The 13,408-nt window shown below is 47.1% G+C and overlaps 1 protein-coding gene across 1 annotated transcript; it reads right to left on the reverse strand.

Annotated features, from left to right (window-relative positions):
• Nucleotides 1-260: 260 nt before the first annotated feature.
• On the reverse strand, nucleotides 261-13,279 carry mcm3ap (minichromosome maintenance complex component 3 associated protein). Its single transcript, XM_082508951.1, has 28 exons — nucleotides 11,136-13,279; nucleotides 10,737-10,984; nucleotides 10,475-10,556; nucleotides 10,216-10,372; nucleotides 9,934-10,124; nucleotides 9,703-9,842; nucleotides 8,687-8,884; nucleotides 8,273-8,541; nucleotides 8,004-8,166; nucleotides 7,105-7,262; nucleotides 6,731-6,954; nucleotides 6,368-6,591; nucleotides 6,026-6,126; nucleotides 5,788-5,919; nucleotides 5,480-5,593; nucleotides 4,847-4,999; nucleotides 4,544-4,741; nucleotides 4,385-4,453; nucleotides 4,168-4,302; nucleotides 3,932-4,085; nucleotides 3,377-3,641; nucleotides 3,193-3,290; nucleotides 2,677-3,067; nucleotides 2,314-2,580; nucleotides 1,951-2,080; nucleotides 1,527-1,712; nucleotides 831-981; nucleotides 261-753 (listed from the first exon to the last, which is right to left on the reverse strand). The coding sequence occupies exons 1-28, from the start codon at nucleotides 12,955-12,957 to the stop codon at nucleotides 592-594; spliced, it is 6,582 nt and encodes a 2,193-aa protein (XP_082365077.1). The 5' UTR covers nucleotides 12,958-13,279; the 3' UTR covers nucleotides 261-591.
• Nucleotides 13,280-13,408: the final 129 nt, after the last annotated feature.

Raw genomic sequence — 13,408 nt, forward strand, 5'->3', positions numbered from 1 at the left:
TAGTCCTGAGAGGGCAGCGAGTGCAGCGAGTTTAGTACATCTTAGACTCCACTTCCCAGGAGGCCATGCGAGGCCCGTCCGAGGAGTTCTCCACATGGAGAGACATGAGCAGAGACTCGGCTTTCCAATCACAAACCGAGTGGGAGGGGAAATGGGCGGAGTTTACAGTGAGGTCGTGGAATCATAGAGCTGCTCAGATAAACATACACATGTGGCTCACAGCTGGACAGTGATAAAGCAATGATAACAATGACAAACGGTTTTACAAGAAAAATATTCCACTTTTATTCAACAATTATATATTCAATAATAATGTGGGATTAAAGGAGTTCAATCCCCAGCGTTTAATGTGCTAGTTACACAGAGACACTCTTAATAAACAACAATAAATCCGGAGTCAGTGTTACAAAGTTAATCCAGTGCTAAAAATATACATTTTCATGTTTAAAATAACAACAACAACAACAACAAAAAAAAAAACCCACACTCCTATTTGTAGTCCGTGAACCCGACCACACTGAGATGAAAAGGTGATGATCATGTCACAGACAGGTATGAAGATGCAAACACTTCTGTTTGCTTCAAGTGCTGTCAGTCATCGACGATGCTCAGCATGCCGCTCAGCTTTAGCCTGCAGGCCAGTTCTTCCTCTTGGCTTGCCAAAATCTGGCGTTCCAGCTCCTTCAGTCGCCACGTCAAAGATTCAGGAGCAGTCTTACGCCGGGTCACTTTTTCCAAAGGATCATCAGGCTCCTGGAAAGATAAAAGATTTTCTTTATCTGTAGCAGCTTAAACAGCGAACCTATTTCAGTGTCGGGAAACAGTCGTACCTGTGTGAAAGATGCCTCTCGAGTCCTGGCTGTGGGGGTGTGCCTTATGGTGGTGGGCATGGACAGAAGGGTGGAGGATGGGAGGAAAAGCGGGGTGGTCAATTGCTCCAAAGGGTCGCCATCCACCCAGCACTGAAGCTGCTCCATGCTCCTGCAGAAAGGCAGAGAGGGTGTGTTTACTGTCGGACTCCCCAGTCAATCAAACTTCAATTTAAAAATCACAATTTTGACTTGTGATGATTATGAGTTCATTCTGATTACAATGCTCTTGTTTCTTTCTTTCAGGCCCAAATTCAGTTGCTCTCAAGTTTAGCTCCACTAGAGATGGCTAAAAACAATCTTCAGTCAACAAGAACCTTTTGAATCTGCGCAAGGGTTTCAGGGACTTCTTAATTAATATTGAATCAAAAATGAAACGAACGCAGCAGAAAATGAATCAGGGTGTAATGGTTTGCTCCTGGATACCCAGCAGATGAAAAGTTGCTCATAGGGGACACAAAAGAAGTGGAAAATTCTCATTATAATAAAATTGGGATGATTTTGCAAACTGCCATGAGGTTCACTGAGGTTCACTTGAACTGGTGGGTGTGGGATGGCCTTATGGTCATAAAAATCTAGTCTGGGGCTAAAACTCCCTACCTGTGTGAGCCCCACCACCCTAATCCATGACCATCACATGCAGTGATGTAGGTATACCTCTTGCTTTCAGCTTTCTCCTCCTCTAAGCTCTGCAGGACTTTGTGGGCCAGCAGCTCCGGTGGCGTGGGCGTGTGGGTGATGTCCAGCGGGGCTGACGTAGCCTCGACGGGCTCCACCAGACTGTGGAACAACCTCTGCCTGAGGGTCGCCGTGGTGGGTGTGGCATAAGCAGCTGCACTCACCCTGAGGAGGGAGAAAACCGGAGGAATTAGGAACAAAGGAAGAGCAAAGGAGGCGCTCCAAGGATGCCACCATGACGCCGGCTTTAGAGCATTTAAGTAGGACTGTTTTTGGGGAGTATGAGTTTTTGCTTCATGCACTGCACAATAGTGTTGCACATTCAGGTGCTGTCAGATTAAAAGAAAGATGCGCATGTCTCAGAGGCATTGACAACCTGTGGGGTTTTCCTGGGCCTCCTTACCCCTCCTTCTCTTGCTGCTTCTCTCTGTGAGTTTGCCTCATGGCCTCCGTCCACTCCTCGGGCGGCTGGAAGCCCTTCAGTGAGTATTTGGGGAAATAAACCAGGATCTCTCCATCCTCTGTCACAGCATCTTAAAACAAACAATAAATAGGAATTATGGGTCAAAAACATCAATAGCAAAGTGGAAAATAGGCATTTTTTTAAGATGATCTTCCACAGAAAATTAGACCAAACTGACAAAGACTAAAACTTAAGACATTGTCTTTACATTTTTATTGTATTTGGCAACTTTATTAAGTGCTCTATATGGTTTTAGTTAGTCTCAAATTTAGTTTTAATTAATTACAGCAGCATGGTCCTCACCTTGGCAGACAGGTGGTTTAGGTATCTGCCAGTCCTTCAGCTTGTGGTCAATGCAGATCACCAGCACGTCATCCCAAGGAATCAAACTGAAGTCCACACATACATCGTCTTCTCCAGCGTATCCGGGGGTTCGGGTGCGCCGACTCTTTAACTTGACTCTTTCCAGAAGGTTTTCGAGTCGAGACATGAGGAGGGGTTGATTGCGACGTGAGACCGGGATCTTAGCGGCGTAGCGAAAGATGGAGGAGCACAGCTCAGACCACGAGTCTAAAGAGAGAAATAAGATGATTAAATATATAAAATAGGATTATTAACCTCTGAATATCTTTGTGGAAGATAAATCTCTTTCTGTGTGAAACTGACCTGTTGCGGACAGCTGCTCCCACTCTGGCAGCTGCAGGCTGAGGATGATTTCCCGCAGCCAGGCCAGGTGCTGGTAGGAGTTCCAGGCCAGATGAGGCACAAAATCCCTCATGTCAGGCAGACAGAATTCGCCCGGAGGCCATGAGAGCCCGCAGAGCTCCTGAGATGCCACTTTATCAGCAACGTGAGTCAGGACTGCGTTGTAAAGCTGAACGACAGGAGCTGGATCCTGGGATGGAAGATGTGCGGTAGCTCGCTCCAACCGGTGGGAGTAAACTCTGGGACTGAATTCATGACTTAAGGTGGACTCAATGAGCTCCACTAGGGTCTTACAGGTTAGACTGAAAGGTGGCAGAGTACGGAGAGCCAGCCAGCGCACGGCCTGGTTTATCTGAAGACAAACAACAGGACAGGACGGAGAGAAGATGGAGAAGGTCAGTAAAGAAAAAAAAGCAAGACCGAAAAAAAAGCAAGACCAAAAAAAACCTCCATGATGGCAAAGGAGCAAATGCGTACCTGTTTGGATCCCTGCAGATCATTAGTGGTCTCTGGTATGAAGAAGAACGTATACTCCGATATCAGGCCGTCCGTCACCAGTGTGTGCAGCTTCAGAGCTAGAAGAGATGAAGCTTTTTTAAAAACACTCATTTACCAACTACTACAGAAATCTCTTCGTGCTGTCTTCACTACCATTTCTCACCTTCAACAAGTTTCTGTGTATCAGCAGCGCCCCCGTCTAGCCCTGGTACCAGGATGACGAGTGGCAGTGGGCAGTGCCAGGCGCTGGCTTGCTGTAACTGTTTGAGCTGAAGCAAGGCGGACAACAGCGGGACGTCCTGCTCGTCCTGATCAGGCTCCACAGTGGGCAGGGCGGGCAGCAGCATGATGAGGGCACTCGTCCCCTGGAGCTCACAACTCTCCTCCATTTTTGACAGGCCGTCTTCGTTTAGCGGACCTCGAGACACCTGCGGGGTGGGGAAAGAAATATTAAAATATAATTCCTAACCGTTTTTTTTTTCTGATCATTAACGGACTTCTGGTACTTTTAATCTCAGCAAAACATGATTTATGTCCCTGAAAAAGCTGCTTCTTCTTTACCCTTTAAGCCAATTCTAGTTATTTTTCTTCACACAAGCCTTTCAGCTTCAGCCTTAAAACATTTAACCTAACGTGAAGCTCCTGTCTATTGTGATTCTAGCACAGCTCTGCTCTGAATAATCATATTTCTATTTCTGCATGCCCCGCGTGATCTGACCTTGATGCTAATGTGGACTTTGTGAGTGCGCTGTCCGCTCTCCTGCAGCGTGTTGGTGACAGTCAGTGTCTGCAGGGTGCCCTCTGGCTGCTCCTCCCTGCCCTCTGACTCCTTATGCCCACCAAGCTTCACCTCCAGCCAGTCAGAGAGGATCCTGAAATCATAACAGACAGGACACAATCAGTGAAATGTTCATAGAAAACCGGGCCTAGAATATCTTTAGGGCATTAGAGCACCTGTCTGCCACGCTGGCAACGCTCTCATGGTTGCTGGGTAAAAGAACGACGGCCTTCCAGAAGATTCGCTCGGGTGCGTTGGGGATGCTTTCCGTCACCAGCGCCGGGAGGTCGAGAGGCGCCCAAACTGTTTCGCTGAGGGCGACGCCAGAAACAGGTCAAAATGACACTTTGTGACACGGACTGCTGACTGAACAAACACAGGAACAGGACTTACTCAAGCAGCTGCTGAAAGTAGTAGTGAACTCTCATCTGGTGGATTGCTCCTCGTCTCATATCGTACAACCTGGACAGACAGAAAACATGTTACAGCAAAGGAACTGTGCTCATCGTCCAACACTGACAGGAGACAGGAGAGGACAGGAGATACACACACCTGGTGCTGGAGAGCGCCAACATGCCAGCATTTCCCAGGTTGACCAAACCACGAGCCAGATCTGCTATGGAGGGCTGAGCAGGGGCGCTGGGAGCCAGAGCTTTCAGTTTGAAGCGAGGGTCAACGCAGCAAGGGGCTGCAGGAAAGCCTCGCATCTGTCGCTTCAGCTGACGGCGAACAGCCACCACGTCACGCCACCTGGTAGATGAGGAAGAAGAATATTTAAAAACTGCAGAAAGACGTTTCTGGGATTCTTGGTGCTGTTTTGTTTTGCTCGTGTGCCTTCATTATCCATGTTTTTACCTTTTGATGTACTTGTGGATACGCTGCAGCTCTGCTTCAAGCAGGTTTTCAACCAACACAGCGATGTCTGCATTCAGAGTCTCCTCAACTAGACTCACACACACCTGCTCTGTGCATTTAGCCACCCGCTCTGCTTTCTCATTCAATGCCTCTCTGAAAAACAATTTTTTTAAGTTAATGTCTGCCACTCGAAGAGCTCCAACGTCACGACATTCCTCTTTTTGTTTTGCATGTCCACTCGTCCTCATCCTCTGTCACATGCATACTGTTAAGTTAGTGGATGCTCATAATAAATATGAAACAAGTCTTAAATAATGAGGTTGGTGTGCGTGTGTAAGTAATTCTTCAAACATTCAGTGTCGGGCTGGTTTTTCTATTCTCCACAATCTGCAACAGAAGCCCCGCCCACCTCCTTTGTGGGTCAGCCAATCAGAAGACAGTTGGCTTAAATGGCAGGAGCTAAAAGAGCTTCTCTGAGACATAGGATGAACTGAAAATTGTGCCAAAGCCCAAAAAAGACAAATAAGGATTATTTTGAACCGTGTATCGTGGAAAGCGACTGTATTCAGGTCAAAAATTAACATAACAGATTTTTCTTAGTTACACATTTGGTCAGATCTGTTTAAGTCTTACTGGATCTCAGATGCGGCGGTCTCCTTTATGGTCTCATCTAGCACTTCGTGCATCACCTCTGTGCAGAGAGAGAAGCTGAACTGAGTTAGGAAAGCCTCGTGCTCCTGACGCCTCCTGATACAGACAGAAAAGGAAAAACAGACCAGGGTTAGTCGTGGCAAAAACAGCCCAAAATATTTAAGACAGAGTCACAATTGCGGCTTAGGAAAACACGAGTCTGTTGTTAGAGTAGAAGATATTTTCCCCTTTTCCTAACTGAACCCAGGGCGGTGATACGCCTGTTATAAACCAGCTGCTGGCAGACCAACCTGGTTTCTTCAAGCTTGCGTTTTTCTTCAGCGATGCGCTCATGCTCCAGCTTGATCTCGGCAGCAGACACCTCCTGTAGCATCTGCCTCAGGACCTCGCTCACCATCATCTCCACCTGCACGCTGCTCTCCCTGCACAAAACAAAAATAAACAAAAAAACCCAGCCAGTTATCAATCACGTTAACCGGAGGACTTCCTCCCACACACTGCAATCACAGGTTTTCATGATAAGCTTACTTGAGCGCTGCTGAAGCGTAGCTGGCGCCGGCCTCAGCCATCTCCCTCACTGCTGCATCAACCACCTCTTCTACCACACCATCCAGCTCAGCCATGATGTCCTGCAGCGAGCGACAGAAAAGATGTTTTAATGAGTTCTTATAATCTTTTAAGAGAAGGAAGGAAAATATTAATTCTTTATCTTTACTGTTAAAGGTACACTAAGTGATTTTAAGTGAGCAATCCTAAATTTAATTGCAAAAATATCTACATTGCTTATAAAAACACAGAGTTACTAGAGAACGGTCTGTATTGAAAATGAGAATTAGTAATGTCTATGAAGAGCTGGGAACTCTTCCCCACCTCATCACTGAACACCAGCTGAGGTTTGGGTGGAGGTGACGGGGGTCTGACAGGCTGGAATAGCAGCTGGGGCTCAGCTGGGTGAGTCGAGAGCTCTCCCGTCTCATCCATAATAGCTGCAGCTGGCCCAAAGGCAGCGGGAACATCGGGAGCTTTGACTGGTACGACCTGAGACAGCAGCTCGCCACTGGGTGGCGCCTTCAGCTCCATTCTGTCACCAACAACTGAAACGGCAAAACAGGCATCAAAGAATTCACTTCCTCGCCTCCTGAATGTGATCAAATGATTATTCTTAGTTGAGTTTTACAGAAATAGAATAACCTAACGTGCGTGCAACAACTGGAGAAAATAAAACATGTTAACCTTTAAACTGGGATGGCGTGGCCTCGATCAAGCCTCCTTCTCCTCTGTATTTGTTCTGGGAGTCAAAGCTGCAGACGGGGGTGTGCTGGGGAGGGTTCGGGAGGGGCCCTCCGTTTACCACCTCCCCAATCAAGACCGTTCTCTTAGCGAGAATCACTTCAGACTTCTTCTGGGATAGCGGCAGCTCTGGCTCCTGATAGGCTATTCGACTCAGCTCGACCATGCTGCAGACAAAACGTAAAACACAAAAACGAGATTAAATCAAAGGCTATTTAAGGTGGTCTTGCCGATGCAATAAGTCTGCAATACGACCTTAGAAACACAGCATTCCACTGAAAGGAGCTGAGAGAGAAACCAGTGGCATGGACGCTCACCCGTCGTTGACGTTGAGGCCGTACTGCTGGACGAAGTCAGTCGCTTCTGCAGTGGTGCGGAACATCAGCATCCGCACGACGTCATTAACAGGAAACAAAGTTGAGCGGGGACCCACAGTGTGAGCCATGTTCAGGGTCTTCAGCGCCTTAGCTCTGACCTGCACACAGACATGAAGTTTAGGAGTTTTCAACACCCGCACAAAAAACTGTATTATTTTAATGAGCACCAAATCTTTTTCCAACACATCAATATTTGTTCTGACCCTTTCAACCAACAAAAAACTAAAATATTGTCCCTTTAATTAATATCCTGCCAGATCTAAATTAATCTCCATGCTGAAGTTAAGCATCATATTTTTTTAAGGATTGTTTAAGATATAAGCTACAGCTGCTAACAACCATTATGCCATCATACAGTTCCAGGAATAATAATTACATTGACAGGAAGTTGGTTAACTGGGATTTGGTGGTCGTCAGCTGGTTGACGTGCGCTCCAGATACAGCACGAGCTTACAACACAAGTGTAAGCATTATAACAACCTGCTGCCATCCTGTTACTGCAATCCTCTATTTTAACCTTCTCTCACTCATTTAAAAAAAAGTCATTAAAAAGTCCATCAGGCTTGATGACTACAGTATATCAGGAAATAAAAATATTATCTGGTATGGCACATTCATTTTGTGCTGAATAAAAGATCAAATAATTAAATTGTTTCCTGGCACAGTGCAGGAGATGAATAACAACACAAACAAAATAAAATAATAATAAGAGCAACAAAGATTTAATCAGCAAATTTAGGTTGTGATCCAAAAGTGTCACAATTGAAGCATCCCTGAAAAAAGTGCGTAAACAACCTCATTGAGAAAGATTCAGACATGATTTCCAGGCAGTTTCTGACCTGGTTGAAGTATCTGTGCAGGAGGCAGCTGGCGAGGTACGAGGCTCCTTTCACCAGCTTGAAGAAGCGAACAAAGTTGTTGCTGTTGACGGCAGCAAACGCCTGCACCGCAAACTTCACCTCGGTGGAGTTTCGCACCTCATCACGAAACTGCTGCACCTCACTGCGTGGAGATTAAGGGTCAGGTGTGAGATGCAGCTACAAATTACAGAGGAAATGCTCGCTGGAGCACCGAATGGGTATATTCTGTATATGTTTCCGTGACTGACCGCAGGATGTCCCCATCGTTGAGCTTCAGCAGAACGCTGTACTGACGGAACTCCGGCTCACGGGGGCAGAAGATGTGACGCGTAGCCAGGTCCTGGTACATTTCTTTCAGGCTCTGCAGGCACTTGGTCATGTTCTCGTTGTTTATCTTGGGGTCGAACGTTGACATGTGCTCCTCGCAGAGGTGGTGGGCACAGTGCACGTGGAAGCGGGTGCACTTTTCAATCAGTGACACCGTTTGTGGGCAGCAGAGGTGCTGCTGGATGATGTCCTGTGAGTGAGAGATGGAGACGAGGATCAGTCTCTCCACAGCAATGACTAAATCACACCAATCACCCACCTAAACCTCCAGAAACAAAACAGCTTTTTTGAAGTTGTAATTAAGTATAGCTGGAGCAGCTCATCTGAAGCACTACCTTGCGGATGCCGCGGGTTCTGTTCCAGACAAAGTCGTACCAGTCCCGGTAGTTGTCGTGGCCCAGATCCATGATCTGCGTCACCAGATAGTCCATAGTCATGCTGAGCACCGGCAAAGGACGCAACTCGTGGGGCAGGGGCTCCTCCTGGTCGGCTGATGAGCGGCTGTACTCCTTGATGGCGGCTTTGTGATCCACCTGGTCAGAAACGGAAGGAGAAAAAATTGTTTACAGCAAGAAGAATCTAATTTCCTTGCATGACCAGGTTACAGCCTGCTACAAAAAACACTGACAACCATTTCATCCATCTATCCATCAGCGTTTGAGTCACAGGGCAGCAGTCTAAGCAGAGAAGCCAAAACTTCCCTCACCACAGCCACCTCTTTAATCTCATCGGAAGGGGACAAAACGTCATTCCCAAGCCAGCCAAGAGGTATAACCTTTCCAGTGAGTCCTGGGGCTGCCCTGGGCCAATACATTTTCATTCTGCACTACCCATTGAGGTAATGTTAACATCACCTCACTGGGTGAAAAGTGAAAATATGACAGTACTTTAATTACATGTAAGAAGACATTTAAAAGTATCTCAGGCGGTTCATCATCAGTTCTGTAATCGACAGTTCACTACATTTGAAAGTTTTTAGCAAATTTTTGTTTAAATTAAAAGAAAAGTTTTAAACATTTAGTTGTTTGACTGTCGGGCATCATACGAGGCTTTCTTTGGCCCACAAACTTAAGTGAGTTGGACATTTCTAGTCTGCAGTGTCTCTCCAGTGTATACATATTTTTTATTATTTATCACTAAGCCTAAACAGATATTTACACATTCATTATTTATGAATAGCAGATATGTTTACAATGTTGTGCACCCAAACGTCCAATTAGTGCAATCAGATGAAGTGAATAAAGCGTTTAAATCTAAATGTGCTCCAGAGAATCTTCTGAATACTAAACATGGAGTTCTAGGTCAAATTTAATATTTTAAATAATATTAATATTGATATTAAAGACATTACCGTCTCTGTGCTTGGAATGACTTCGAATGCGCTGAGCTGGTTCCGAGTTTCTCTCATGTACCTCTCCTTCTCAGGACACATGTCAGGACACGTCCCCACAAATACCTTGGAAAGGTGGAGGTCTGTCCGCTTTGGCCGGCCTGTAAAGACATTAGCACTAAATGTCTCACACCTTTTTATTTTATTTTTTGTAGCTCTGTTAATAATGGCTGATGTGAGAGGTGGCTTTGCCTTGACGCAGGATCTTGTCTCTCTGCTCGAGGAGGCGGTATTTGTCCTCTGCGGTCTCAGCCACCTGCCCGATGAGGGGGAGGAGAGAGGATGGGACCGGGCGCTCGGAGCTCTGGCTGGTGCTGCTCTCTTTTTGAGGTTCAGTGTCAAACTGTAGAGCCTTTACGGGGGAAGGTTTCTTCACTGGGGAGCTGACACATGTGAGAGAGCCATGATGTTGTGGAAACTTTTCATACTACATGACAGCTTTATTGGTGAAGTAAAAATTAGGTGCTGTGTTACCTGCGGCTGAAGGTCACCGTGCTGCTGAGTGTGGGAGGTCTCAGGGTGGGTCTCCGGAGTGGTGAAGAAGAACCCGCTTTTGACTCCATGTCCTCCTGGCCTTCTCCTTCTGATGTCTCCTTTCCAGTTCCAGATCTACCCGCTTTCTCCCCTGGACCTGCTCCATAACATTACACATTAATACAGAAGAACCATCACTCTGTGTTAGAGGATATTTTTGCCAAAATAAACTAGCTTTTAAAGAAATGTTTGCATTTACTCTGCTTCTTTCTCTGCCACAGGAGGACAAGCTCTTTTCCTTGCAGCATTTTGCCTTTTTTCTTTGCTTTTGCCGCTGATGCCTGGAAGAGATGATGGGAAAAGACAAAAAAAATCTACATTACACTCTATAAAGTAGAATAGGAAACTCCAAAATACTTGCAATAAAAGAGTAGAAGCTTGAGAGAGAAAAGTTAAACTGAATGCCAGTTTTGTTGATACCCTCTAACTTAAGATGTTGAGGGTACAAAGAGGTGACTCACGTGGTCATTGAAGTACACTATGGTGAGGTTCTTGGCGGGCCGGCAGATAATCTTGTGAACTTTCCCAAACCGAGCAAAGTGCTTCTCGATCGTGTCTCTTCTGTTGAGTGATGAAGGGACGTTCCTGCACATGAGTGAGGTGCAGTCGGTGGGAGACATGCCGCTCAGGCTGTCCATGCTCTCAGTGCGTGAGCCACGTTTATTTGGGGTCGTGGTTGCGACCTTTGATTCTGAAGGTTTTGCTGAATCTGTAGAGAAAAATCACTACAGTCATTGTAAGCACTGACGAGTAAACTGGTCTTCAATTGTTTAGAAGTACTTTGCATGATGAAAGATTTTTGTCATGACCCTTCGAACATTTGTTACTAATGCATAGTATATATGACTTTTATGTCTCACCTGATTCTTCGGCTTTATCCTGCACATCTTTGGTCAGTGTCTGGGCAGCAGGTGGAGTTACAAAGAGGTCACCACTCTGAATTTGGACATCCTCCCTCTCCGGTTCGTTTGCAGCCTTCCGCCTCACTGGTTTAGCACCATCCTTACGAAGACTGCTCAATGCTCGGCTGATTAATCCTCTTGGTGGGTCACGCGACCTCATCAGCGGCCTCTTTGGGGGATGTCTCGGTGACTCTGCTTCAGGTGGAACATCCTCCTCAGGGACAGCTGATTTCTCAAGGCCGGTGCTGGAGATTGGTGGATCGTCTTTCCGCTTGGTGCCTTTGCCAAGCCGTGCAAATATGTTGATGTCCCCTTGGGCAGTATGGACTTTAACATCTGTACTAGCCTCTTCTTTGGTTTTGGTTTCACTAAAAGCTGAGGGCTGACCAAAAGTTGTTCCTCCAAAAAGCTGCGATGCCTGAGGCTGGAGGGTTTTGGGTGTAAAGCTAAAAGACGACGGGGTGGTGGGCTCTGTGGTGGCAGCCTTAGTGCTGGAGCTGGTGAGTGTGGCTGGTTGGGAGAAGGTGAACTGAAGAGTGGTAGCTGGACCACTACTGCTGTCAGTTGTTAGTGGGTTACTTTGAGAGGAGATAGAGGGGGCTGAGGCTGGTTCAGAGAAGCTGAAACCTAAAGACCCAGGCTTAGGCAACAGAGAAAAACCAGCCGTGGTGGTGGTGCTGGAGGTTGTCTGGGACCCACCAAAAGCTGAGTTGGACAGTGAAGTGGTTGGGGGGTTGGTTGGCTCGGGACTGGCACTAAAGATGGGTTTGAAAAGTGCCTCATTGGCTGGCCTGAAACTAAATTCAGATGGTGCGAAGCTCCTGCTCTGACCTGGCCCAAGCAGACTGGCGTTGGTGGTGGCAGTGGTGGATGATGATGATGGCTGTCCAAACCCGAGAGGCTGAGGCTGACTCACTGTGGGTCTCAGTGGGCTGCCAAACCCAGAGGGCTGCTGGCCGATTGCTGGTGGCTGTTTGCCAAATCCCGAAGCCTGCCCAAAAGCAGGCGTTTGCCCAAACATTGAACTCTGACCAGGCCCTCCAGTCTGTCCAAAAGCCGGTGTTGTGCCACCCCCAAAACCCGTGCTGCTTACTCCTGATGACGGCTGTCCAAACGCTGAAGCCTGGGCAGATGGCTGTCCAAACGCTGAAGCCTGGGCAGATGGCTGTCCAAACGCTGAAGCCTGGGCAGATGGCTGTCCAAACGCTGAAGCCTGGGCAGATTGCTGTCCAAACGTTGAAGCCTGGGCAGATGGCTGTGCAAACGCTGAAGCCTGGGCAGATGGCTGTCCAAACGCTGAAGCCTGGGCAGATTGCTGTCCAAACGTTGAAGCCTGGGCAGATGGCTGTGCAAACGCTGAAGCCTGGGCAGATGGCTGTCCAAACGCTGAAGCCTGCGTAGATGGCTGTCCAAACGCTGAAGCCTGGGCAGATGGCTGTCCAAACGCTGAAGCCTGCGTAGATGGCTGTCCAAACGCTGTAGCCTGGGCGGACTGCTGTGGAAACGGTGAAGCCTGCGCAGATGGCTGTCCAAACGCTGAAGCCTGGGCAGACTGCTGTGGAAACGCTGAAGTCTGCGCAGATGGCTGTCCAAAGGCCGGGGCTTGTCCAAACATATTGCTTCCTTGAGGGGGCGGCTGACCGAAAAATCCCACACTCTGCGGGGCCTGTGTGCTGGAGCTCTGCTGCCCAAATGACGAGAACAAGCTGGGCTTCACGCTGCTGCTCGGGACTTGGAAAGCTCCTCCATGGGCACTACCGAACGGATTGGGTGTATTCATGGCTCAAATAACGTTTTATGTTAACGTTTTTAAGCATTCGAATAGCAACAAGCAGTAAGGCAGTTCCGGCCTGAGGAGAATTTAAGCTTAAAAGCTGATTAAAAAAAAAAAAAAGAGACGAAAACAGACTCGTAGCTACACTGCTAGCACAGGCTAACACCATGAAAGTATTACTTAGTAAAGTTTGTTTGGCTGCTCATAAAGTTCCCCAGTTAACAGAATTATAGGAATACCCGAAGAAGTGCGTCAAAAAAGATCCCACCTTTTACTGTTTTGTGTTGCTTTTTTGGCTCACGTTTTTCTAAATCCGGTTCCGGTCCGACAAACTTATCAGTCCTCCTTCTGCTAGTAATGCTAAACCATTCGTTCCGCTATGGCCAATGAGGCGGTTGTTAACAGATAAGCGACCATATCTATTAAAAGAAAGAATATATTTCATGAATGTAAATTA

This window comes from Aulonocara stuartgranti, assembly GCF_965226115.1.
Source record: "Aulonocara stuartgranti genome assembly, chromosome: 16".
Taxonomy (NCBI): domain Eukaryota; kingdom Metazoa; phylum Chordata; class Actinopteri; order Cichliformes; family Cichlidae; genus Aulonocara; species Aulonocara stuartgranti.

Bases quoted from the DNA above. Each gene is read 5' to 3' on its own strand.
- mcm3ap (XM_082508951.1), bottom strand. From the start codon at position 12,957: ATGAATACACCCAATCCGTTCGGTAGTGCCCATGGAGGAGCTTTCCAA. The intron at 8,167-8,272 runs GTCAGTCACGGA...ATCTCCACGCAG, and splicing joins AACGATGGGGACATCCTGCG to TGAGGTGCAGCAGTTTCGTG. The intron at 1,713-1,950 runs GTAAGGAGGCCC...CTCCCTCCTCAG, and splicing joins AAGCAGCAAGAGAAGGAGGG to GGTGAGTGCAGCTGCTTATG.